This window comes from Pungitius pungitius, chromosome 11 (genome assembly GCF_949316345.1).
Source record: "Pungitius pungitius chromosome 11, fPunPun2.1, whole genome shotgun sequence".
Taxonomy (NCBI): Eukaryota; Metazoa; Chordata; class Actinopteri; order Perciformes; family Gasterosteidae; genus Pungitius; species Pungitius pungitius.
In genome coordinates, this window is record NC_084910.1 from 18,293,465 (window position 1) to 18,321,370 (window position 27,906).

The 27,906-nt window shown below is 47.9% G+C and overlaps 2 protein-coding genes across 2 annotated transcripts in view; both read right to left on the reverse strand.

Moving 5' to 3' along the window:
- Positions 1-4,772: 4,772 nt before the first annotated feature.
- On the reverse strand, positions 4,773-14,270 carry LOC119198082 (neurexophilin-1). The gene is made up of 2 exons (XM_037454938.2): positions 14,078-14,270; positions 4,773-7,583 (listed from the first exon to the last, which is right to left on the reverse strand). Exons 1-2 carry the CDS (start codon positions 14,129-14,131, stop codon positions 6,783-6,785), a joined length of 855 nt encoding a protein of 284 aa, XP_037310835.2. The 5' UTR covers positions 14,132-14,270; the 3' UTR covers positions 4,773-6,782.
- Positions 14,271-17,709: 3,439 nt separating this feature from the next.
- Positions 17,710-27,906, reverse strand: part of thsd7ab (thrombospondin, type I, domain containing 7Ab) — an 85,186-nt gene continuing 74,989 nt past the window's right edge. Inside the window, exons 24-29 of the mRNA XM_037454934.2 lie at positions 24,401-24,574; positions 22,460-22,558; positions 21,876-21,958; positions 21,252-21,465; positions 19,579-19,666; positions 17,710-18,205 (exon numbers count right to left, since the gene is read on the reverse strand). Coding sequence (XP_037310831.2) covers positions 18,115-18,205; positions 19,579-19,666; positions 21,252-21,465; positions 21,876-21,958; positions 22,460-22,558; positions 24,401-24,574 — 749 coding nt within the window. The 3' untranslated portion in view covers positions 17,710-18,114. The remainder of the gene's footprint in view (positions 18,206-19,578; positions 19,667-21,251; positions 21,466-21,875; positions 21,959-22,459; positions 22,559-24,400; positions 24,575-27,906) is intronic.

Below are 27,906 nucleotides of genomic sequence, written 5' to 3' on the forward strand. Positions count from 1 at the left end.
CTCTCTCTCTCTCTCTCTCACCAGTAACTTGCTGGAACACATTTAGATCCCGAGTAGAACTCCTCAGTTGCCCACTCATCACTCTGCGTGGTGTTTGAAGATTACTACGCTCAGAGACATCCTCACTGGGCATCCAGGCGGCTTAGAGGCCAAAATCCATAATCCCTTACCCTTCATGGGAATTCTCCATGCACTTCAACATGCTGAAATACAGCCGCGCTGCAGCAGCAGCAGCAGCCGCTCGCGGTCGAGGTTCTGCTGCAGCCGGGGGGGCAGAGATAGATGGATGACATCTCTCAGCGAATGTGAGGCAAGTGGAGGAAGTTAGATTTTTTTTTTTAAAAGAAAAAAAAGAAAGTTACCAAAGATTCCGTCTAGAAATCTAATCTAAAATGATGTTTCTTTCTTGCCACGGCTTTTTTTTTTATTTCCAATGTAAGCATGCTGCCTCAGTTGGCCCTCATGCACTGGTTACTGTTTTATGTATACCATAACGGCCCTGGACACATTATTAACTTAAAATATGGGTGCTGTGGAGAGACTCGGGCAGCCGCGCGGCGTTTCCACCAGGGGTCTCAATAAAGAATTTCCTCTGAGGCTTTAAATGCTTTTTTATTAAAAAGCGTAAATAAATGTAGTTTCTTGATTTAGCAATCTGCATGAGTGGGAAGTATGCAACGTTCAGCCTTTGTAGCCGAGGGACCAGCAGGCTTTAATGTGTCCGGGCTGCACTCGAATGCTTTGTCTGCTCTGCTAAAACCCTGTGTAATGGCTCGGGGAATTGTTCGGGGAACAATAACACTAATTCCACTTTCGCATTAGGTATTTTCTCACTATTGAAGCTGTTTTTTTTTTTTTTTTTTTTAAACACTGAAATATTTTATTTCTCAATATATGATCAAAAATACAAAAAGCACGGGTTGAACCGGTGTTCTGTGCACGTGGTTAAAAGATTTGAGTTTTTTGTTGGTTAACTTCTCTGAGGCAGTTACCCCCCCTACCCCCCCCCCCCCCTCCCCCTCCTCTCCCGTCCCTCAGACCCGGACCTTCTGTCTGTGACATGTGGAGCTCGGGCTCTTGATGGAAAAATGTCAGTGTGAGGTGCCCTTGGTCAGCGAGGAGGAGCTGGTCCCTTCACCCTTGCAGCTCTGGCCTCCCTCCCTCCCCCCCTCCCTCCTCCTCACTGTTTGCCATGCTCCGTGGGGGGGGGACAGAGCGTGTCACCGAGCTGGCACCGAACCCGAACTCGTCCAAGGTTACTCTTTGATTTAATGGTGATGCATTTTTTTATTTTTTTTGAAAGGCGCATCATCCTCGTCTCCCCCTGCCGCCGCGCTGACTCCATCTCTGTCACCAGCAGCGGCTCACCTTTAGCAGCACGGGCACCGGGAGAGGTTGTTCAAGTTATAAATCTGTGGCAAATGAAGCCCCCGGCTGGCTGGGGGGGGGCGGGGGTTGTGGCCCTGATTGTTTCCCCGTTTGGGAGGCGGGACGTTGAAGGGAAACGGCGCCATATATTCCCGCTGTGACACGGGGAGAGGGGCCTCCTCCTCCTCCTCCTCATCCTCCGGACGGCTCTTCCTTACGGCCGTTTCATCTCTACACTTATTGCAAAGCCTTGATGTTTTGACACGTAACAAGATGCTGTTGTAAAATGTATTACCTCGTTGATGGGGGGGGGGAGAGAAAGAAAGAAAGAAAGTACAAGTGTGATCTTTAGTGTTTGTTCATCTGGTATAAATAGCAAACACCCAGCTGTAGGGATGCGTTTGACAAGGTGGCATGAAGAAAGCATCGCCTTCCTCTGCTGTTTCTCCTGTGATAATTCACCGGTCGCATTGGATACTTTAAAAATAGATTTTCAACAAGTTGTATTTTCTCTTTGAGGTGCAGCGGATTTGTAAATGAAGCTAAATTGTCAGGGTTTAGAATCAGCACACACACACACACACACACACACACACACACACACACACACACACACACACACACACACACACACACACAGATGTGTTCAGCTGATCAGACCTTTTTTTTTTTATTATTCCTTTTCTTAACTGAAATTAAATCTGAGGTGTTCAGGTAGGAGGGGATCTGCCTTTGTGTCGCGGGGCGGTCTGTTATGGATGGAGATGGGGGCTTCTGATAGCCCAAGTGTTGGTAAACCACAGGCTTGAAATGGGCCATATTCATGAGGCGCGTAATCCTCTTACAGCTCATGTCGTTTTAAAAAAAGCAAACGCCTCTTTTTGACGCCGATACTTTCCCTGTGTGGTTTAATAAAGCTACCCTTAACATTGGGATCATTTAAACCCTAAATGATGTGTGATATAGCGCCTGTGCTACAGTGACCCCCCCCCCCCCCACCTCCCTCGTCTTTCACATTTCAAACTGTTGCCTTCTGGATTGTGTTACATCCACCATCTGCGCATTTACGCCCAACGCTTCCGTTAAACTCATTGTAATCACATGACACTTGGGATCCAGGTGACGAAATCCTCCTCGCCCCTTTATTTTTTATATATATATATATATATACTGCTAAAATGGGGCCCTCGTCTCGCTGCGAGCGGGCCCGAGGCAGCTGACAGATGTTTCAAAGCGGCCTGATGTCTGCCCGGGCCCCCCCGCGACGAGCCCAGCGGCGCCGAGTCGTGGATGTGCGTCGGCCGTGAGACGCCGTCGTCCATTACGGTGCTGTTCTGACATCCATTAGAGCAATTAGCTGCTCCACGCAGGTGCCCTGCATTTCAGTCCGAGACCTTTTTTTTTTTATTAAAGGCCTTTAACGTATTCCTAATTATCAAACCCTTTCCAGAGGAGAAAAAAAACCTGTGTATACAAATGTAATATAAGCAGCGGGACGGAATTAAATAGAGCGTAAACTTAATTTCTCGTTGCCACAATTCATTCGATTCATCCGGGCTTAATAGTTGTTGCTCGTTTTCTTGCATATTCAGGGGTGAAGTTCTCGTACCTGGTTATGTCTGGGGGGGGGGCATTAAGTCTGACTAATGAAATGACTCTATCCTCTGTGGCGTTTTAATCTATTCTCCGAGAAAGTAATTGACAAGCCCCACAGTATGTGCATTAGGAGAGCTGCAGCACCAAAGGACAGCTGTCACTAAAGCAATTAAAATGACAAAGGTTAATTAATTCTCTCCTAGTTTTCACCTGATATGAGACGTTCACAATAAGTGAGTTTTCATTTCCGGAGGAGTAATGCTGTTTTGAGGGGAATAATTTATTTTTGATTTAAAAAAAAAAAAAAATGAAAGAAAAACACCAGCTATTGTCTGAAAGAGCCTTTAATATGTCAATACGTCACACAGAACTGGGCCCCGGGACGCCTGCAGCCACAGATTTAAAATGAATTCTGCGGAAAGGACATGATCTGAAATGACAATCGCTTGTTGTTTTTTTGGTGTTTTTTTTGTTGTTGTTTTTTGGTACCATTACATCCTTTTGCAGCGTCACAAACGAGACGTGATTTGTTCATAAATGAGGCTTCTAGAGGATGTTCGAGACTTTTTGCTTTGGACAGACGCTAACTTTGGACTAACGTTAACTGAGGAGGAGGGGGGGGTGGGGGGGGAGGCCCAGAGGGGGCGAAAACCAAGACGCTAATAATTACTATGCCGACCACCTCTGACACCTCGAGAGCACAACCCAAGAACTTTCTAATCCGCCCAAAATGTCAAAGCGGCGTGCGGATCTCCACCGGGCTGCCAAAAGGCCAGCGGTTAGTCATCTGTTTACTCCTGCAGCTGCCGGGTGTCATTGGGACCATGAAGGAGAAATCCCATGATGCTCTCTGCCATTTCTGACAGCTCCCGCCCAGGCCACATTAATCAGGGATTGTGGGGCGAGGGAGAAGAACTGGGGGGGGGGGGGTCCTGAAGATCGCTCCTTCTTCACACGGGAGCTCGTTGTGCTTCTTCTTCTTCTTCTTCTTCTCCCCCTTTTTTTTAGAGGAGGGGGTTCCTTTAGCTTCAGGAAGGAGCATAAGTTTGAGAGACGCTGGCTTTCGAAGCGGGAGCTAATGAACCCAACATCTCCCACTCTCCAAGAATGAGATTTACTGCTGACTTGAGGTTATTAAAAATGTTAAATCTGTTCCGAGTTTAATTTTCTTTCGTTTTAATTACATACCTCTGCTTTCTACATCCCTTCTGTTTGATCCTTTTATTGACTTGTATTGGAAGTACGGGCAGTTATCTTAAAGTTAACAAAAGATTAGACGGAGGCCGAGAAGACGAAACGTAAATTGGAAGCTGCTGCCTCTGACGGCGTGATTGACAGATGTTTTAATAAAAGCAATAATACGAGACTCAACATTCATATCTAAGTTATTAATATTACCCAAAGGCTAAAGATTATGTTAAATCAGCAATGTAATTAAACACAGAAATAAAACCGCCTGATATCTGTAATTACATTTAGATATGAAATTTACAAAAACTCTGATACCTGCATTTTATGGGACTGTTGAGCACCTGGTTGTCAGGGCAACAAGCTGTTTAACGCTGACAAACGATGGCCTCGTGAAACGATGAGCCGAACGACGCTCAAACCCCTCGGAACCCCCCCACGATGACTCTCTCTCTCGGGATCTTCCCACCTTTTTCCCACCAGACATTTGATGCATCGTCGAAGAATTTGATCGCTGCAGCTTTAAGTCGGCGAACACATCTGCACATTATTCATCTGACTCGAGCGGCACGGCACACACAGCACGTGGCCTTTGACCCCTCAGACGACATCAGTGGGAGTGGAGGGAGGGGAGGATGGGGGGGGGGCGGATCTCGCTCTCCAAACGCTTGTGTGTCGGACTGTTTGCGCCCGTGAGACGACGTGCACGAATGAGGCCGCGTTGTCTTCTGCAGAGCGCCGTCTGAACAAACTGTCCTTGGCACAGTTGGGTGACGGCGGGGAGGCGTCAACGTCACTTTTATTGAGATGAAAGAACTGCCCCCCCCCCCACCCAAAAAAAAAGAACAGCCATCCGCAGACGTTAGTCATTCCTTCTTCTCCGGTTGACAGAAACATGCTCCCAATTTACGAGTCAGGTGCTTCCAGTGATTCCTGCCAGCCCCGTGTTCCTGCACATCATAAATTCCTCTTTGTGCCGCGGCCCCTGTTCTTTCAGGTCTGTCACTAAACACGCCGCCGCGCTGGATGTCCTCCAGGCCGCCGCCCGCCGCCGCGTGAACCGCGTGGCAAGAGCACTGAATTTGAATAGACACCCGTGATCGGGGCCCCAAGGTGCACTTTTTTTTTTTTTTTTCTCTCTTCTCATTTATTTTTTTTACAGGTTTCCATTGGCGTTTTAATTCATTCAGTCTGTGGTGTTGACTCTGCAGCGCTTCCACTTGCACTGTGTTCATTTCGCCTAAATGCTTCACGTTGAGCCACTGGCTCCCAATTTATGTAATGAAGGTTTAATAGCCAATTGGAACATCCAATATCATTAACAGCCAGTGTTAGTCTCATCCAGATATTTTTTGTTTTTTTTTCTCGGTTTGATAGGTAGAATGTGTGATTAGCGCCCGCTGTTTGATCTCCTCTGGAGCAGGAAATCACATTTCAACACCGTTCTCTTTTTCACGTCTTCGGCTTCCTCCAAAATCATTAAAAACACCTATGACCTCATTTTTCTCATCATCCAGCGTTCTCTTAATACAAAAGGTGCACCTGTAGCTATTTATGGATCCTGCAGGTCAGCGTGGCCCTGACTCCTCTTACTATTAGCTGCTCGTCTGGTGTTGCAGGGGGGGGGGGGGGGGGCAAGATTTATTGTATTGGACTTGTTAGTCACAAAAATAAGGAGGAGGAAGAGACGCCGGACTGAGGAACAAGGCGCACGGGTCTTAAGTGGCAGTGAAGAAATGAGTCGTCTGCGTCTGCGTTATCTTGTGTGAGTTCTGCAAGTTTTATTTATTTATTGCAACATTTTACTTGCATTACTTTGATCTGATCGGAGCCCTGCGCCGGTGTCGTTGGTGTCATCGAAGCGTGGCCTTAAAACTGCTACCAGGTATCACACAATTGAAATCAATTTTTTTTTTCCTCTGTCGCTGCTTGATTTCTGACAGCCGCGGTAACATGAAAATATAGACTGACGTTATTCGGTTGTTTACCACATTCGGTTCATGCACGGACAATATCGGGGAGGTAAATTCACGCTAACAATTCACACCGCAGAAAACAACACCACTCAAAATATATTTTCTTTTTTTTCCCCATTATGGCCTTCTGCTGCATACTGACAGGTTCTTCTTATTTGCATTGACATTTACGTGTTTGCAATGATTACCAGCAACTGATTGGAAAAGACAGAAAGCAGGATTGAGGCGAAAATACACTATTAGAATAAACAACTAAATTAGCAGAAGGAAACATTAATAAAATTGTTTTCTGGTCTTTGTGTGGAACCCACAGTATTTACATAAATACAATCAGCATATTTTTACGGTTGGCTTGGTGAGTTCCTCTCCATGTGAGCTGCTATGCATATAATATGAGTATTGCAAGCCTACAGATGCCTCCCTAAATGCTCCCGCGATGACCTCGGCTGGGTCTGTTCATCATGCCTGTCAACGTCTCAAGTGTCTTGAATCCATTTTTTATTCAAATAATTCTGACGTCTTCAAAGACCCGACAGCCGGCCTCTTTTTTTCTTTTTATTTACCCAGACCTCTTCTTTTTTTTAAATTTTTTTTTTACGTTTGCGTTGTTTTGTTTTTTTTAAACTCTTGTCCCCCGCCCCCCTGGTCACGTGATCACCCCGTGGGCAGGTAAGGGGTGTCGCTGTGGTAGTTGTAATCTGGACACACCTTCTGCACCAGCTTGTAGTCGGTGCTGTAGAAGGTGATGAAGATGCAGATGACCTTGAAGGGCTTGGAGCACAGCCAGGACACGTGGCTCTGGGTCTGCTCCTGCGAGCAGCTCTGCGACGGGTCGTGGGCGCACAGCGAGTTCCTGGTGCCCTTCTCCACCTTCTCGTACTCCACCCTGCAGTTGAACAGCTTGTTGTCCTTGGTCTCCAGAGCCGTCTGCTGCTGCTGCTGCTGGTGGTGGTGGTTTTGGTATGGCTGATGCTGCTGGCGGACCTGGAACTCCACGGCCTTGGTGGGAGGAACGAGCCCCACGGACACGTTGCCCTGACCGGTGGAGTTGTGGCGGAAGTAGACGCTGAAGGTCCCGTTGCCGTGGTCCACGATCTTACCCGTGATGAGGAGGTTGAGCTTCACCGTCTTGATGTTAGAGTGGAAGTCGCCCCAACCGAACATCTTCTTGAACTTGCCGGTCTTGACGATGGGCCTCCTCTTGGTCCTGGGTCGCGGGTCGCGGGAGTTGGACGCGTTGTAGAGCCAGTTCCACTGCTCCGCTTTGGAGAAGGAGTCCGCCCCGTCGTAGTTCAGGTCCAGAGGGGTGAAGTTCTCTTTGCCGTAGAGGGTCTGGGACAGCAGGCGGCTGATGGAGACCGCTTTGCTGCTTTCGGTCCAGTAGGTCTTCGCTTTGGACTTTGAGCTCCCTCTCAAGTCTGGATTTCCTGGACTCGGTGAGTCGGCGCCGGCAACCTGAAAGAAAAGACAATCGCCATTACTGGAACACCTCCAACCACTTAAAAGAGCTCCTACCTGATGGCGTTCTCAGGCGACGTCACGGTGCATCAGAGCTTAGTTTCAGGGTGAAGGGTGAATGTCGGAAGCATTTTCCGCGATTAAAGCCGAGCTGGAATCCCTCCGGTCAGAGGCGTACGATCCCTTGGAATCAAATGGATTGCAGGGAATCCACGTGATCTTCATTTCAAGGAGCCAGAAACGACGACGTACATCGACATTGAGCGGACGAAGCGCCCTGACTTCCGTGCGATGGAGGATCGGAGACCATCAGATGACTGATGACCCTCGGTGGGTTCGTTTCATTTGCTGCAACCGCAACCTGACTCGGCCAGATGTGTGGCGTCCACTCACAGGATGCCCCGCGCAAACAGATAAACGGCTTCACCCCCCCACCCCCCCCCCACGAGCGCCTAGCCACCTCGAAACCAGCGCTCCCAGTCCGTGAAACGTCCCAATCGAGACTAGAGGAGGAACGAAGGGGCGTCTCGGGATGCAAGCAGCAGGGTGATTGATGGTTCCACTCCGCGTCCCTCCTCTCCCGGCGAGCGGCGCGTGACAGTGACGCCCGGAACGCCGGATCCGTCTGCTCGGAGCGTTTCGCATTCTGCACCTTCGCCCCCCCCCCCTCCCGCCCTCGTCCCTCGTCCCCCCCTCTCTCTTCGCGATCGATACTCTGAAAATAAGGTCTTCTCTCATTCAGAAGGTCCACTGGATGACATTGTAGCTCCAGAGTTGTGATCTTCTTCTCGAAAGAGCAAGCGTTTAAACTGGTGCCCTCGGCTTCAGGGGGGGAGGAGTTTGGAAAGAGGCCTCGATGGCGTGGACGCAACCGTCGGTGAGACGCCAGCCTCGCGTGGCTGTGAGAAGACGGACACGACCTGCGCATTTCTTCACCGAGAGCCTTTCATACCCGGAAAACGCTTGGAAGATGTTTGCGGCAGGCTGTTTTTTTGTAAAAGAAGAGAGAGAGAGAGAGAGAGAGAGGGCGAGCGAGAGATGCAGGACTTTGAGCTGCAGAATGATCCTCGTGACAAGGTGAAGAGAACTATGACTTCCAGCAGTTTCCTTGCGCAGTGGGGCAGTTAAACTGAATTAATGAACTCCTCCTTTTGTCTTCCATTGCTGGAAACAAAAGTCTGTCATGTCGGCCTTGCTGGTGATGTACTGTAAGAAGATGAAGCGAGTGGGAGGATTTATCTTCACCATTACAGTCCGACATAAAGCTCCTCAGGATGTAAGAGTTGAATTGGCATCGTATGGACTTTTCAGCCGAGCGGCTATAAAGTTCATTCTGACATTATACTACCTAGTCTTTATTATTTGGTTTTATAATATTTCAGGTTTCAGCTGGCTTCAGGTTTTTGTGTTTATTTAAAAGTGAAAATGGAACAAAGCAATAGTTATTTTTAGGTTCATTTAAGGGCTGATTTTTCAGGTTCATGCTTGTTTTTTGGGTCACTATTAGAACATGCTTGCATGCTTTTATGTTTTCATGTTTTTCCTCCCGCTGTCCTAATGTACCAGTATTAATTCTCTCTCCGTTTTAGTGCACGTTAATGGAATTGCGTTGCTAGGAAACAGCTGAATCAACACGAGTTGAAACATTTCAGTTTTACTTTGTCCGCTGGAGTCGTCGAAATTATCTTTGACCCCTAATCCCCATTTAATTTTACAGATTTTTTTTTTTTCTCTTCTGAGTTCTGAAAAGTCTGTAATAATCAGATTAATTTTGGTCGTAATTACCGATGCTCCTCGGTAACGCTTCAGATCGAGGAATGCTGAACGCTCTGAGCCTTTAAGTCTAAGGTTTAAGTCTTTATTTATCTGTTAATCTCTCCGGCTGATCATTGACATTGATCCTTGTGTGTGTGTGTGTGTGTGTGTGTGGATACAAATATTATTTTCCAAACAGTGCTGGTCAAAGGAGACTTTAGGACTCCAAAGCAAATGAATGTTTCCAATCGTTTCCATGCTGTGAATCATTTTGTGGGATAACACTGGATTTCATTATTCCCTGTTTTCCACCAAACGATGTGAATGAATTGTGCTCCCGAGTGATCATGGGACCAGAATCCTGGTTGTCGTGGAGGCAACTCGCTCCGTTGTCGCCGGGCGTCATGCACGCGGTTCCCCAAACTGTGACACGCAATTAGCTTTCATCTAAAGCACCTGACAGTCTCTGGATTAGAGCACATTCACAGAGACCCCACTTCACGGATTACAGTCCAACCTGTAATCCGGCCCGGGGAGATTAACCAGATCAGAGGCAGTCCTGACTAAAGCAAGGTTTATATCCAGAACCACCCCCCCCCGACTGACTGCACCAGCACTCAGTGGGCCGAGAGTTACCTCTCGCCTGAGAAATGTGCAAGAGTGTGTGTGTGTGTGTGTGTGTGTGTGTGTGTGTGTGTTAGATGCATGAATGCGCCTGAAAGAGACACCGCAGAGAGAGAAAGGGGAACAATGGTGCCGGATAAAGGACGGGGAGGGAAACAAACACGCCAGCGTAAAGGTCAACAGTCACACTGGGATGACTTTGGCCTGCCGACGGTATATTGGGTTTGTCAATAATGTGTTTTATTAAATATCAAACTACGTCTACCACCGTTTAAAGTGAGATTCATTTTGCACTCGGATGACTTTATTTAACTGTGTAGGTTCGAATTATTGTTTGGTCTGTGGCCATTTAAAAAGAAGCAAAACCGTGTCCGATGGTTTAGTTTTAAAATGTTAGTTTTAAAACCCTTTCTCTCAATTTTAATCCACCGGGTTTCGTCAATGTTACACACAACGATAATCTGCACACTATAATATACACACGTCTAATCAACGCGATGTCCTCTTCTGACACGAGTAGTCGACTGACGAAATGAATCTGCACGATGGGAAATTACCCGAAATGATCCAGTCGACTCTTTGACAGTCAATCAGCCGACGTCTGTCCCACCGACCCAAAGGGGGGGGGGGGGAACAACGTGTTGCGACGCGAAAAGACGAAAGCGCCGATGTTGCCGAGTGACACGTCGGCCCGACTGAACTGTTCGTATTGTTAAAATATGTCCAGACCAAAAAATAAATAAACAATGTTCTTGCAAAGTTTTGGTCTTCTCCCGAGAGGGTTGTTTGTATTTGTTGGAGCTGCTAACAGGATTATGGAGCCGAGCCGCGTTGGAAAATGTCAGCTGTTCGCTCATGTTGCAGAAAGCTAAAGCCAGACAGTCCGGATGTAGCAGATTAGTTCAGAGAATGTTACACGCTTCTTAAAAGACAACTAAGGAGGGGGGGGGGGGTTTCCTGAACCCCAATTCTGACCACATGAAGGTAAATTGATGAGGCTTAATGCCATTGAGAAATATTCAGGATTTGAAGTTTTAACGGGCGTTAATGGTGTTTTATGTGTTTACTGCAGGTTTACTTCCATTAAGTTACACACATACAGCAAAATAAAAAGAGAGCTAAAAATCAAAGCATCAGAGGCAGAGATTTAATTATTCAGGAGCATCGCTGTGGGTTTTTTTGTACTCAAAAGCAACAAAATGTCTTTCAAAAGCAGACTTCAAATCTGTGGCGCGTTTTTTATACAGAAAATACACAAACTTTACAGAAAGTCACACCGGTCCAATGCAGCAGGGCAACAAAAAAAAAAAAATTCAATCTGCAATATATTCTAAATATAGCATCATATTCAAACATATCTGCCAATCGTATTTGGAGGCTTTTCCAAGCCATTTCATGGCTGTGGGTTTGTCCAACTTTTCCACCTGCAAGCGCGTTTACGTACAGGCAACCCACACACCACCCCCCCCCCCCCCCGCGTGTTCACATTGTTCCCCCAGCAGAGCGCCTCGCTGTGCACGAAGCCCTCTTTAGCAAAGCTCTCTCCAGATTGCCAGGCGCAGCGTAGCGGCCTTAAATGCTATCTGCTCCCAGCTATCGGCGGTGATAAGGCGCGGGCGCCCGCTCCTTCAAACGGGAAGATAAACAACCCCGGCGTTCCCTCGGGGAGCTCGGAGGATATTCTATGGCACCCCCCCCCACCCCATCCCCCCCCTCCTCTCCCCACCACACCACCCACCCACACCATCCCATCCCCCCCGGGAGCGGCCAACAAATTCCACCTTTAATAGAACCGTCGGAGGGCGGCAGGCCCCTCACACACACACAAAAAAAAAACGAATGTGGAAGAATGAAAGTGTGTGTCACTTTTCATTTACCTGTATGTGGGGGGGTGGTGGGGGGGGGAGAGGGTAAAGAAGAGACCTGGGCTCAGAGGCGGATTTGGGCTGCCACTTTGCAGCCTCGATTGGATGGATAGTGTTGGGCTGCAGTGTGCAGATGGTTGTTGTGCGTTGTCTGTTTCGTGCGCACGGAAACCAATTCTCAGGTTTTTTCGCCCCGATTTCCCCCCCCCCCCCCCCCCCCCCCCGTCTGGTTTGTTTATCCGGAGCGTTAAAAGCGCGAGGAGCGATCGGGGGTTAAAGGTCGGGGGGGCCCTCAAGGACACGACGCGTCTTCCGCGGGATCAAACCGGCTGTGACCTTTTCGGGTACGAGAGGTCACGCGTGATCTGACATATGACCTCACGCCGCCACGCGCACTTGAGTTCGGGAAGGTCCGTGAAAGTCCGAGCCTGCGGACGACGAGGAGGCGGGTTACCGGCCCCTCGGTGTGTTGATCCCGTCTTTGGCGCATTTTCCCACTGTGCACTTGGGAGGCGTTTTTAGTAAATTCAGCCTTGTGAGGTCACCCCCCCCGTCGTTGAGCTGATGGATCCACTAAGCGCATTGGTACGCCCGCTAAGAGTTTAGTACTCTCTCCCAGTGATATCAAAGTGTTACCTGAGGGGCGTGGGGGGGGGGGGGGGGGGAGGGGGGAGGGTTAGAGATGATGACAAATCACAAAGTATGTCAAGACATCACAGGCAGCTGGTGGACGGAGCCGAGGTCCCATCACCCCGCTTTTCTGGGAGGCCAGGGCACAATTACTGCCGTGACTTCTGAGGAGGATAAATAGCAAACGCGGTCGGACTGCGGGATATAAGAGCAGGGGGCAGTTTGAAGGCTAAGAGGGGGGGGGGGGGAGGTAAGAGAGAGAGAGAGAGAGAGAGAGACTAGCCACCAGTTTCTCAACTTACCCAGAGGAAAAATGCATAATCATATTATTTCACACACGACTTGGTTCAAAGGCGGCCAAAATAAGTTTGCGAGGTTCCCATGGGTCTGTCAATCTGTTTGAAGGAGCTGCAGGCGAAAGCTTAGGATGCACCGAGTACGAAACAATTATGATCATCCCATTAAAGCATAGCGAAGCAATTTGGAAGCCGACTCTGGGAAGGAAAAAAAAAAAAAAAAAAAAAAAAGCCCCCACTTCCATCAAGTGATGCTACGAGTAGCGGGATGCTATCGCACATGTGACCCGCGCGCACTCGATCAATGTTCGTCTCTCCAGTGAGTCCATGAGGGGATGCATGTTTGTTAATGTTATTGCTCCCGGAATCGAGGAATCTTTGTTTGCTCCTTCAAAGCAGGAAGGGCACAAAAAAACAGAGAGAAAGTGGGGGGGGGGAGGGGGAAATGATTAGTGCGCTTAGTCGGCTGTGAAATTGAGTTTATGGTTTTCAAGACGGTGAATTCAATTCGATAATGGGTATTAAGTTGTAGAGAATAATTAATAGTAATTGACTTCTTTCCATCACTATGCAAATTAAACACTGATAACACTACGGCAGCTTTTTAAGGCCAGTCGAGTCTGTGAGGATTAAGTTTATGTTTTTTTTTTTGTTGTTATTTTTTTTATTTGGTGTTGGGGAGAGGAGTGGCTCCTGCTCTGCTTTGATTGCTTTGTTGACAGACTTGTCGGTGGGTGAGGGGTTACTGTCTTTGCGAGGATTAAAGGAATTGGGTTGTCACAAAGTGTCTGGGAGCGTTCTGCCATGTTTCTGTCACAATGGGCCCGGGCTGTCCTGTCACATGTATTCCCACTGAAGTGTGTCTGCAAATGGGAAGGGAGAAACATTTGGCGTTGCCGTTGGCGTTGAGGTGGATTCGTGGAGATGCAGATTCGGTTTGGTTCATTTGCGACGACGCTAATGAGCGAGCGGTTTACAGATCCGGGGGCTTTTTTGTCACTACGGGGGCTGAAATTCAGGTGAAAACATTTAAAAAGCCGAGCGCGCAACAACAAAATGAAAAACTAAATGCCACGTTGACAGCTGACGTCTTGCAGCAGTGACTTCTGATTCAAATGCCTGTAGTTGTGACACTCCTGGTTGTCCTTGCACAGAACCGGGAACTCACGTCATCAAAAGCGCTCTATTGGCGCACGTTGCATCGATGTATATATATATATATATATATATATACATCGCTGCTGCCAGAACATCAATCACACAGACCGCAGAGATGTAAAATGACCAGGAGGAGGCACAGCGAGAGACACGTCCAACTCACCAGGGAGACGGCCGACAGCAGCAGAGCGGCCGCCCGCAGGCACGTGGTCCTCATCGTCCAAGTGGCGCCCGGATCTTCTTCAGCAGAGGAGGAGGACAGAAGCTCCCTGTGGACGAGGACGGGACCAGTCGCCCAACTTGAGGGGAGAAACCTGTGAGTGAGGAGAGGTGGTCCTGAGGCTGGAGGGGGGGGGGGGGGGAGATGAATCTTCTCGGGCTCTTTCTAGGGGGGACAGGGGTCAGGTGTCTGGCATTACAAAAAAAGATAATAGTAAAAAAAAAAAAAAATCTGCCTCAAGTGTTCCTACCGGGGAGGTTTCTGCTGTGAGGTTTGGAGGAGCCGAGGTGTTTGCACATCTGAGAGTGTCAGTGTGGAGGGATGTTTTATATAGTGCGCTCCGAGGTTCAGGGAGGGAGGGAGAGAGGGAGAGAGGGAGAGAGGGAGGGAGGGAGGGAGGGAGAGACGAATGGAGCGAGCGAGGAGCAGAGAAGGAGGCTCACGTCGACTTCTGAGAGGCAACTTTTCCTTCCACGGCGTCGGTGGCTGACATCTGGTGGTCGTCCGCGGCACCTCGCCCACGAGCCGTCATGTTGCCATGGTGATGTCGGGGTCACCGACCGGACCCCCAAAAAAGGCCCAAATGTTTACTTGACATGTAGATCATGAGGGGGTTTAAAAACTTGACTGATGGGTTTTTATTTGTAATATTGACATGTTGAGTGAATTATCAACAACTCATTATGTGACTCATTCATGTTACAATATCTAAGGTCTAAAGCCAAATAACAAACCTAATTTATGCTGTGATTTCAAAATCAGGTTTTTCCAAGTCACAAATTTTAAAAATGTTTTAAAAATACAAACTAATTGATATTTCATAAATAAAAAGAAATGAGTTGATTATGTCGAATAACACCAGCTTGGCTTTTGTATTTACATGAAAATTGTACAGCGTAACAATTTAATATATTAAGCTGTAGACTTTTATCAAATATTTAGAAGCACGACTCACAAAAATAATGCCGTGCGTTTTTAACGACAGCTGTATTTCAAATGGGTTATAGTTAAAAAAGAAGAAGAAGAAAGCGTCCCACATATCCCGTTGTTTTGTCCTGTAAACACCCACATCCTTGAAAACCTGCCCCCTGTTGGTGTCTGGTTCACAGTTTTACTCCTCGAAATTATGCACTGATGAAAACTTGCGATGTGTGAAGACAGCTTCTCCTTTTCCCTTTTTAATGAGTCAACAATGAGCCATCGTCTGACACCATGAAATTAAAGTTCTCATCATCCCCTTTCAAACACACACACACACACACACTCCTTAACTTAGAATCAAACATTAACTTTTTTATGACACATGTGGTTTAAATAAACTGAAGCTAATTCTTACTGAGAGCAGACAGAGCATTTAGGTTTACTTTGAGTTTCGTCGTTACTTGTTTTTTGTTCTCTAAAAGTTCTTCATACGATGTTAGGAGCATAACAAGACGAGATATAAATAGATCAATATTTAATCTAGTCTCCCTGTGTGTGTGTGTGTGTTGTAATCGGTCGTTGGAGGAGGCGGGGTTACAGAAAGCGCTAGTGCGCTAGCTCCATAAGCTCCAAGATTGCCTGAAGATCTGTTTTCCTGCGCTTTGAAGTGAAGGATTTTTTTCTTTTCAGTGGCTGACATTGTTTCCTCTTCATAGAAACCCAGAAACCAGTCTGAACCGATTACGCCGCGTGGCCCCCGCTCACTCTCTCCGCTTCCCGCCTCAGTTCAGCGCCGCCGCCGCCATTAGCGCCGTTAGCGATGTTAGCATCGTTAGCTGCCGCTTGAGGTGGGGAAGCGATAGAAATGCTCTGAAGTTCAACCCCCCCCCCAGAGACGGATGTTATTCTGGTCCCGTTTGGGTAAATTAGAAAATTACGGCACGCATCTTTTAGGAAATGACTGTGCCTTTAAAATAAAATTCCACTAGACGGTTATGAGATTTATGTCTCCAGAAGGATCAAATAGATATTGGACGGCATGTAATCATCTAAGATGTAACCATTAGATTACACTTTGATCACATCGTTGGCATCTTTTCACAGAATTATTGGTGATAAAATATGTAAGAAAACTGAAGGCGTGATCCTTTAATGGCAATTTAAACCATTTTTTTGTGGGTTGTGACCATGGAAATGAAAGTTTGTGTGTTTACCACCGTGTTCTTATTTATTTTCAGTAATTTTTCCCACACATATAAACAACCTGTACAAAAACGTCTGAGCCTTCGTGTTTTTTTTCTTCTTCATAACGTACAACTTGCATCATGATAACGATCAGCAATATCACACATCCACTTCGCGATATTCAAACTAAACATTTTCTGTGCAATACAAAATAAATGTTCACATACTTAGATTTTTTTTTTTCTCCAAAAAAATAAAAAATTGCTGTTATTTACAAATCCCACAAGAAAACAAAAGTAAACATTCTGCGCACCAGTTTGCTTTTACGTTGAACTCATCAGAAGCATTTTCTCATATTGTTATTAACATTTTGTATAGTTTCTTTGTACAGATTCTTTTTTTTTTTTTTATTATCTATATTTCAGCTCGCGTAGTGGGACTGAAAGAGGAAAGATCACCTATGATACGGATTACTACATGGAAACCATTACAAAAACTTGCTGAGTGACCCGAAAAAGAAAAGTTGATCTTCTTTAATGCTCCATGTGGACGTTTAATGTTCCCCATTCAAGTATTTCAATTCTATTACAGGGCCGTGAGTCGTCAGTAAGGCAGAAATGACATGAATGGTTCACACTTATTGTTCTTTTTTTTTTTTAACCGCTGAAAAGTTGTATTCTCCCCAATGAACTTAAATGTAAAAAAAAAAGAATTGGAATCTATTTGTAATATTTATGGTTCAAAATGTCTCTAAAGCAGGAGATTCATAAAATGAAAAACACCTGCTGATATTATAGTTACATGTTCAGTTTGATCTGGGGCATAAATAAAAGTGATAACACCAAACGCAATCTACCAACCACAAAAGGTACTTTAACTACGACAAATCAGCTGTGAGAAATAACACCCCCCCCCACACACACACACACACACACACACACACACACACAGCCACTTGAGATTCACATCTGAACATCGAACTCTGGTTTCCTGCTGCCGCGGTGTTTCTTTGACGCGTCGGTGGAAGAGGCCGCGTTTTATGGCATTAGAAGGTAGAAGTCACGTGTGCATATCATGCTGCACTAATATAGTGCAAAGTAGAGCCTGAAAAACGAAGACGAAGGGTGGCGAAGGGCAGGCAGGAGCTCGTCCATCGGCATCGCACCGATCTGTTTATCCCACAAACACAGGCCCGTGTGCACCGAAATCCAGCGGGGGAAAAAATGAGAAAGGGGGGGGGGGGGGAGAAGAAGTGCCTCGCTTTTGTTCAAGACCGTAAGAGATTTGAGTGGAAAACCCAGTTGAGGAAAAAGGCATCCAAACCTTTTTATGGAGATTTTCCTCTCCCTCCTCCTCCTCCTCCTCTTCTTCCCTGCGGTGACTTCTGGCAACGTACGAGCCGTCAGAGCATCCTAAGCCTCCAGCTACTCAGCATTTTTTAGGGACAAGCGGAAAACGCGTGGGGGGGGGGGGGGGGGGGGGGGTGTGTAAGTGCTGAAGCTGGAGCTGCCATGTTCAGAGACAGACTGCATCCGGACTCCTCCAGCTGAATATCTTTTCTTTATGATGATGATGGGTTGGGCTCCCCCTCACCCCCCCCCCCGAAAAAAGAAGGTATTTCATTATTGAACAAGGTGGAGTTCACGAAGGCTCTTTGAAAAAATGAAATACTTAAAAAAAACAATGAAAAGAGGGTGGTTGATGGCGCTCTACTTGAAATGGATGAACCCCACCACTGTCTCTGCTGCAAGAGGATTTTCAGTCATTTCTGCGCTTCGTTTGCGCCGCAAAACCACGCGTGTCCCCCGCTGCCACGGTGGCGGGGGGGGGGGAGGGGGTGCTTGGTGACCCCCCCCCCCCCTCCCCCCCGAGGACTACATGTCCGTGTCCCCGTCGTAGGCCAGAGTCAGAGGTTTCAGTCGGCTGTTTTGCTGCCTCTGTCTCTGAGGTCTCTTTGGCTTTTTGCTGTGTGGAAAGAGGAGAACGGGGTAAGAGTGCAGCTGGAAACCGGGACCTCCCGGCCTGGAGTATCTATCCAACATATGAGACACTACAACCTCTGGGGCACATTTGGACTGCACGGAAAAAGGTGTTGTTGCACTACGCCTTTGGTAAAACAGCTGCACTGCGTCTAAACTATATCCTCAAGACTATTAATAAACCATAATAAGAACCCATGTCATAGTAATCTATAGTATTTGCAAGAAAGGCATTAAAAGCTCCCAGCATAACATGTAGAAAAAAAGTCATAATATAGCATGCAGTAAAGTAAAAACTGCATTCAAACAGCAAATTGTCATATAAAAAAAAGATAATTGATTGAGTGTTGAACAACTAATTACATCAGCAAAGACGGTTAAGAATAGGTCCAATTAACACAAATTGTATGCAGTTGAAAAAGCTGAATACAAAGAAATAACATCATTTCTCTTGATGTGTGAGAAGGATAATGAGCTCTTGATTTGACAGGAAATGAAATGGGAGGGAGCAGAAGATGGAATGTTTGTCCTCTCACAGCCACCAGGGGGCGGCATGACATCACGGTTTGGTGATGTGTCCTGGTCCGTTTTCTTCTTCCGTCCACATGTGCCTGTTGTTGTTGTTGTGCTTTACATACTATATGAGCTAATATGCTAAGCTAATATTCTAATGCAGTATATTCTGTTTACGGCCTCTGGACCCAAGACCATTTTAACACGCTTGAAAGTAACTTTTGTGAAAACTTGGTGCCCCAAAATCCCAACCCCCCCCAAAAAAATGCGTGAACACATAAATCTGACATGGGTCGCTTTTAAAAGCCGCCATAAACAGAACACACCGTGCGTGGAGTAGAGGGCCGACTCAATCTACACTACGTGGCCCCCGGAGGGTTCGTCCTCACCTGCACCAGCACCTTCACTCAGCTAGTCAGGCGGGGGGGTGGGGGGCATGTGACCCTTTTAGAGGGTGTGTCCAGAGGGGAGGGGGGGCGGGCCCTCCACATCCTCATTAGCTGTGGCTACGGCTCTGAGCCAGCTCTTGGCAATCGGGGCAGGTGTAAACCATCTCGTGCGCGTTGCGGCCCCCCCAGACCGCCGTCCCGTTGGCGCCGGACTCCTGGGCCTCAAGAGACCGATGCACGTTGGCACAGTAGCTGCTGCATCGCACGCCACGGAGATGGAGGGCATGAGGGGACAAAACATGGTGATGTGAGGGTGGCTGGAGGACGGGTGGGGGTGGGGGGGGGGGGTGGGGGTGGGGGGCTGTGTCTCAAAGCGGGTGGGACAGATGACTTTTGGTTTCATGGAGGAGGAGGATAATGGTGAATAGGGGGGGGGAAATCAAAGTGGTCAACTCACCAAGCTAGGTATATCATAGACACTATGAATATGAGGAGCACGAAGGCTCCGGCTGCTACACCGTACACCCACATCTTCAGCTTCCCATCTGTGGAGGAGGAGGCGCGTCAGTTCTCACTTCACTCGGGGGAAACATTCTCACTTCCTCTTCCTCTTCCTCTTCTTCTTCTTCTTCTTCTTCTTCCCAGTGGCACGAGCGCGAAAAAACGCAGCAATTCACAAGTGTGGATTTTTTAATCAAGTTAAAATACTGGTTATGTAAAGTAGGCCAAACTGTCGGTGTCATGGTTCAAATTGCCTCGGGGGGGGGGGTTCGCGATGGTTAATGGTTCCACGATCTTCTCCCGTTTACTGATCGCTCATGAACGATGTGTGGAAAATTAAAAAGCAAAAGTTGTATCAACCGATAGGAATCACTGAACACTTAAATGATTATAAGATGAAGGCTTTGCTCAGTCAATGAAAAAGGGTTATTTCCAGACAGATCACACAAAGATAGTTTACTCTATTCAGATCTGCATGTTTCCCTCAGTATCATCAAGGCTCCTTTGTAGAAAAATAAATAAAAGCACTTTTTTATCCGCTTTATAATTTCACTATTACACTTTTCACTGCACCAGATATTTTGACAGCTGCAGTTACTTGATACTTTGCACAGTTATATATTTATTATCAATTATTTTGATGTATCAAGCTACTCTGAAGTATTTGATTAAAATGATTAAAATCTGCTCCATTCCCAGCATGACAGATAATAGTCATCATCCAAAGATGAAATACTTATTATTCTCAAATAATGCTTGTACCGTTGCAACTTTAATGCTCATTCTTTTCTAAATGTGAAGCTTTGAATTTCTCCCAAAGTTCAGCAGGACATCATTTATTTCTCCTTCTGTTGCTACCGTTGTCTCGTTTTGAAGCACTTTTCAGATCTTAGCGTAGCGAAGGAGCACAGGAGGAGGAAGCTTCACGTGGACCACAAAGGTTCTGCTCTCCTGCCTCCTTAAATGTTTCCGTTGCTGTCGCGCACCGTCAGTCACGACGCAGCGTTGCCGGCAGCCTCAGAGGGGAGTGGGGGGTGAGGGGGGGTAATCACAGCAGACGACATGCCCGGCGCATCTTTTGTTTCTTTAATGTGTCAGTTTGAGTTGGTGCGAGCGAGCGCGTTAAAACCCGCCGACAACCGAGCGGCGCCACGTGACGGCCCGTCAGCTTTAGGCCTTCACTTTACCTTCAGGGATTTACACGCTGCTCGGCTTCTGATGAACTTTAAAAGGCACGGTGGGGTCTTGTCTTTGTGATCGAGAGGTGTAAGTACATATAATGTTACATTAGGAGTTTTTTGGAGGACGCTGAATGTGTGTTATTGAGATATGAGGTGATACTAATTAAGTGAATTGATCTGAGCCCTTCAGTTAAACATGTGATCATTAAGATGGATCCGTTTTTATTATTTCTTTCTTTGTGGTCATAACACTGTCCAACGAGCACATATTCCCTGTATCCTCCCCATCTTTATTTGGTGTTGTTTTATAATCAGGTCTCGACTACTGAAGAGCACATTAAGGTGGAGTCAGTCGAGAGATGAAAAGGTTTTCGTTTTGGACTGGATCTGCCTCTCTTTTGGGCCCTTTGTGGGACGCCGTGAGGAAACGCCATTCGGGTGGTCTCACCTGGTCCGTAAGGCTGCAGGTACCAGGTGCGCCCGCTGCGCCCGGGCTGCGCGGTGGCGGGCAGGGTGGGGTTAATGGCACGGCTGGTCTTCACGTCCCCTTTCTTGTCCCCCGCCGTGGGGATCTCCAGCACCGGGATGGGGGCGCACTGGTCCAGCTGCCCGCTCGGCGACAGCACCTCCGTGAAGCCCTCCTCGCACGCGCAGGTGGCGGCCTGCAGGGGGCGGCACAGAGCCGTGTTTGGTTTTGCCGACGCGTTACATCGGGGATGTGTGTGCACACGTCGGACGTTAAGACACGCATTTCAGTGAGGTTACTGTTTCTGTTCTTTAGCCCGCTGTGAACGGGTGGAATGAGATGTCCTGAACTGACTCTAATCAGGTGACGTGTATACACCCGTTACTGCTGGTTTCAAAAAACAACGAGCCGCCGGTCTCCATAAGGGTTCAGATTCACCGGCTGCTGTATCGGGTGAGCGTAGAAAAAGGTGTTTTTTTCTCTGTGACGGACGCAGCTTTCACATCTCCACGCGCCCTTCACCTCAGCTGTGTCTCCCCTCGTTCTTTCCATCGTTCTGGTCCGACAAGACTAGCTCGAAACGGGGGAGAACGAGCTCACGCTCACCTCGCTGCAGAAGGACTTTGTCTTGAGACAGGGAGGGTCACACGAGTCGTTGTCCTCTGGAGAGCTCAGAGGAGGACAACCTCCTGAGGGGGTGGGGGTGGGGGGAAGGGCAGAGAAGACAGTGGAGTCAAAGGAAGTACTTCTGTCGCTTCGAGCAAGAAAACGTACGTGTTTCTGCACAGCCCGTGAGACCTCCATCCTGGGAAGGACAGATCCAGAGACCTTTTCTCACCTTTCAGTTAAATTCCCCAAATGATTTGACTCTCAAATAAACCGAGGTGTACTTACAGCCTCACACACGGACATAGTGGCTCTCTGAGTGTTGTGAGTCTACTGGTTGGTCAACAGACAATAACTTCAACACACACTGGGTCATTTTATAACTTGACACATTTGGTTCTGGCCCCTTTAAATGCGACTTGTCCTTAATCTCGTATGACTAAAACAGAACATATTTCTCAGACAGCTGGTGGTCATTTTTCGCTATTTACGGAAGAAACCAAGGAATCCAGCAGGGAGGATCTCCTGCTCCTACGTACACGTCATGGATCGAGGTGCGTGTGACTGACTGCACAGTTGCTTACCGGTAACGTTGAGCCCGTCGGAGCGCTGGCACCAGACCGCCGGGCCGGTGGCGTTTGGACGGCCGCCGCTCAGCCATTTGTACTCGTAGCATTCGCCCTCTGAGAACCAAAACCCGGAGGAACAATCAATATCTAGGAGAGGCCGAGCGCCGGGAGTCGGCAGCGAAGACCGTTAATCACCAGGGCGAAGGATTAATGAAGCGGCTGCTAAGTTACGGTTGCGTAATAGGCGGCTGTCGTATAATATCACTATCAGTGGGTCCTCGCAGATGGGTCCCGTCCGACGGTTTAATCTCCGCTAAGAGCTTCTGCTTAATGACTTTCTATCAATGCTATTATGACTTTATCAATACCTCCATCAGCGCAATGAATGGCCATATTTCCCCGCGGAGTTCTTTGTGACCAATCATCGGGGCTGGCGTAAAATGAACAATTTAACCTTGGATAAAAAGGGGGAGATCTACGGATCCGTCTGCTGCTTTCACAGGGCCATCCGTCTGCTGCCGGCTTCGCTTTCCTCATTTCTTACGCTTTCCTCGGCTCGCCGCAGAAGAGGCCGTTTGTAAAAAAAAAAAAAAAAACATCAGCCGGCGCTTCCCTCCGTCTCTCACAGGGGATGCTTGAGTTTCACTACTGTTGAAACCTTTCCGAGAGAAAGAGCCAATTGGAGACACAAAGAGCCGAAAGCCTCTTGCAGGTTTTCAAGGCTCTTCATTTACAAAAGATTCATTAGGACTACCCTGATAGAAACAACTTTAATCAGTTATATTGCGCTTGTATACCAACATATTTTACATTATCACACACATACACACAGACATGCAGGTGCAGGCGTGTTCTTCCAAAACCGGGAATCCACAGACACCAATGAGTGAAAGCGGATGAACTGGTCAGAGACCACGGGATGAAAGGAGATGCGTCACTTTTAAGCAAGTGAAGACAATTTGTACCGAATACAGTTTGTTCTCCCCGATCACTATGATTGATCCACGTCCGATCTCTATCGAGGTCAACCAGCACTTCAGAGTTCATGTTGACCGTTTAGCTGCTCCCGTCTGCTCGCCCTTTCCTTTGGAAATACCTGAGGAAGCTTAAAAAATGTACCCATTAACTACCATTAAGATGAACTGACTCTTTTGTAATGGTGGGGGGGGGGGTATATACACTATAACCTTGCTTCGCGTGTGCAGCAACATCCGCCGTGCACGTATATAGAGGAAGAGCATCAGATGATTGATTGCGAAATAGTTTTTATCTTACTTTTTTTTCCCTCTCGCTGCGGCGGCAAAGTTAAAGAACATCTCACATTTCATCTCAAAAGGAGAAGACATATTGCTCCTATTAACTACGTCCAGTGGGGGGGGGTGGGGGTGAAGTAGTAAGGTCTCCATGCGGACGGGTGGCTCACCGTCCCCCGCACGTTTCCCCCCGTTACCCCTCGTCATAGCGCTCCTCCCCCCCCCCCCCCCCCCCCCCCCCACCACTGTGCCTCGAGTGATGCTGTGAAACCAGGTCAGGCCGATAAAGACTGCTGAGGGGCTGCGTACAGTAGCGGGGTTGGGAGGAGAGGAGGAGTGGGAGGCAGGGGGAGGGGGCACGAGTGGGGTGGGGGGGGGGGGGGGGACAAGCCGGTGGCTGCGTGTGTGCTGAGCGCTGGTGCTGGTAGTGACACGCAGCCCACGCTGCACCTAATGGCTGATTAACCCGCCTGGGGAGCCGTGGAGATCACAACAGTAAATGAGTATGTGGGGGGTGGGGGGTAGGGGGGGGGGAGTTTGGGATCTGGCTCGAGGAATCCCAGCAGGGGGGGCGCCGAACGCCCGTGAGAGCACGGCAGCGATCCCAGCAGTCAGCGATCCGGCCTGTTTGCCCGTCATGGTCAGGTCTTACAGGTTTCTGTTGCTCCTTAAAAAGGGAGCATGGGGGGTGGGGGGCTCTTACCGTCACAGGGCTGGGACTCCCACTCTTGGTCGGGGCAGAGCTGCAGGTTCTCCGGCTCCTGGGCCAACACGGCTCGGGAGCGAACCCGGACCGAGCCGAAGTCCACGCCGGCCGCCTTGACGCAGATGCTCACGCACGAGCTCCAATCCGACCACTCCATCAGGTAGCACTCACCTGCAGGGGCAAAGGACCAAGTACATCCCATGAGGCGGGGGGGGGGCACCAGATCCATCAAGTTATGAGGAACGCAAAAATAATGACACCCCCCCCCCCACCCCCTTCTGTTTTACACACATTCAATAGATTAAATCACATTCATCTACACTGAATCTATCCTGATGGAGAAGTTACTTCTTTAAAAAATAACACCTATTTTTGGTATCAACAGTAACTGGTCTTTCTTCCTCATACCTCTGTGTGTGATGTGAGGGTTTCGGGGCAGACGCTTGTGTACAGACCGTAACGAAATAACATGAAAACATGAATTGAATTGAAATTGACTCCCGCATGGACACCCGGCTGCTGGAGTGGCACCACCCAGACCTCTCCACCCATCAGACTTTTGATGTGCGGTTAGCAGAGAGAGACAGAGAGTCCGTAACAATCCCATCCCCCCCCCCCCCCGGCCGCGCTGCACATACATGAACCACAACAGGAGGCGCCGCGCTTTGCATCAACTACTCAGATTCCACCCGAGGGTTGCGATGCTTCATCCATGATTGAGATCGGCTTAATCCGGGTGAGATGCCGGGACGCGGGATGTGCACATCGCCGCGCTGGAGCTGTACGGACGAGTCGCGCGAGGAGGAAGGTGTGCGCCTGAGCCGGGGGGAGGGAAGGGTTGGTTTTTGATCACAGCTGACAGGTGCAGCTCATCACACAGCGGGGGGGGGGGGGGGGTCAAGGGTGGCAGTGCAATAATAGCCCGTGTCTGTGCGTGTTGGTGTGCGAGCAGCCTGCTGCCACAATTGCCAACCCGTGATGCACAAACCTGCGCCTGAATTCCGCCCCCCCCCCCCCCCCCATCGCTCAGCACCGCGTCCCCGTGCTTCTGATACTTCAGCTCTCCTGCAGTCGGACTGGCTTGTTATCTGGGGCAGCGTGTCTCAGTGTTCTCCATCTCAGGGACCTGCAGACATCTGATGAGCTGTTTTCTCTCTCTCTCTCTCTCTTTTTTTTTTTTTTTTTTTTTATTACCCCAAAAATGAGAAAACCTGCCAGTGGAAACACGTTCAAACTGCTTAAGAGGAGGAACATTTTTGTCCTTACACATTTTGAGAGGGATTGGATGATGAAAGATCAACGATGAACCGAAATAGACACACTATAGGCACTTTGGAAAATGAACTCTGCATTTGTATTTTGTCTCTTGGCAGAAGCGAGAAACAATAATTCTCCCTTCGGGGACCACTGACACAGAAAATAGGAGATTTATATTTAAGCTGCACTATGTGAAAACACACCCTTTTTTTATATCGGCCCTGGATCATAATTTAAGTTTTTTTGTTGTTTTTTTTGTTTGCCCCATTTCCCCCCCCCCCCCACAAAGAAAATACGGCGGATATTGCCGTCGTCGATGCAGCACGAAGTCAGGCCGCATCTGGAGTCTCTGATGAGGAGCCGCCCGACAGATGGGAGACACACTCCTGTCCGTCAAAAGCTGCACAAGAGCCAGCAGCTGACAAGCCTCGTCACAAACCCCCCCCCCCCCCCCGACGACAAGTCACCGCGTCTGACCTTTGCCGTGACGATCCCATCTCTGAGATTCTCTGGGTGAGGGTCGACGTCCTCACCGCAGAGCTGATATTCTGCTGGTTTCTCCGCTGCGGGGCCGAGACATCGACTGTCAATCAAGGCGAGGTCACGAGGCCACACCGATGCCGTCGGACTTATGTTCTGTAAAGATGAAATCTCCCGTGGACACAAAGGGTCATCGCTTGCTTTATTTTATATAGTATACTTTATTTAATACTGCAGGTCATCCCTCATCTGCAAACGCTGTTCTCCTTCTACTTCATTATATTTGTCGTTAAACTAATCTAAGCTTAAATCGTCCTATAGATATTCAACCAAAAAAAAACTAAAAATATACACCAGGAAAGGAGAAGAGATACTGACAGCTTGTTGACAGTAACTCAACCCCCACTCAAAGGAAGCGACGGATTCTTAAAAAGTGACGAGAGCAGCAACTTATTAAGTACGACCCCAGTGATGCGATGTGATGATGGAAACAGGGCTGTTGTTCATCTGACAGCATGTGAGCGCAGATTTTGCGTAAACGTTAATTATCATCAACGGATCAGATCAACAGGAAGACGTCACACGAAAGTAAAAGAATGCTAAACTAAAAAAATACTCCGAAGAGGGAAGAAAGTTCGGAATTAAGTCGGTGGAAAACAAGTGGTGGCGTTTAGGATTTCTAATGTACTGAAGTGAAAGCACGCAAGACAAGCTTTTGGGGGGGGGGGGACAGTGACCACATGGCATTTTTATGTGGCATATGTCACACACTTTAATGATTTGTAATAGTGAAGCGTATGTACAACCTGAAAGTACGGTCAATTGCACTCTCTGTGATGAAGAGACAGACAAACAGCATTAGAAACCCCAACTCAAAGGGGCGTGTCTTAGTGAGCTAACAATTGCACCCGAAAGCATGAACTTCAAAAATGACTTTTCCAACTCACCTTTTAAGGAGGCAATGTGTGCAGGATGTGAATAGCTTGAAATCCCCACCTATGTGTGTAATAACGTTGCCATGGCAGCGGCGGTGCGCGCAACAGTTTCTGTTGTTTGTGGTGCTTTCTTTTGTCTAGCAGACGGACTCCACATCTGCATTTTGCCGCGTTGCAGATTGACAATAAATTATCCTCTAAATGTGCCGCGTTGACTTCCTCGTTGCGGCCCTCACAAAGTGCGGCGCCGCACCTCGAATCAAGCGAGCTTTCGCCTATAATCAGCGTTGAAAGCATCGGCCCTCCTTTCAATCAACGTCTCCATTGAGATGTGAGATGAATACATGCATAAAATCAACCATTTATTGTCATTTACAGCACAGCAGAGTGTTGCTCAGCTTGCCATCTCGTCGTTTGTGTGAGCCCTGAGGTTTTTTTTTTTTTTTTTTGTTATCTCGCCCGCACAGATTATTGATTGCGACCCTTTTTCTGTGTTACTTTAATTGTCTGTGTGTTTTTCTTATAATCACTTGCTTCCATTTTTCGGAACTGTACAAATGGAAACGATTGATTTAAAGGGGTCAGAGCTCCCGTTTGGAAACAGGAAACCGGGGCTGACAGCGGTACTCCACTCCACCTCACACTCTTCATCAGAGATGCAACCATTACTCAACTGTAACTATTTACACAATGGTTAAACAACGGAACAGATTGCGGTGATCCTCTCAAATATGGAGATTTTCTGATATATTTATATTTATTGAGCACTCATGGCGGATTATTGAGTGTTTTAGCAGCATAAGTGCAGAGACAGATTAAGATAATAAATAT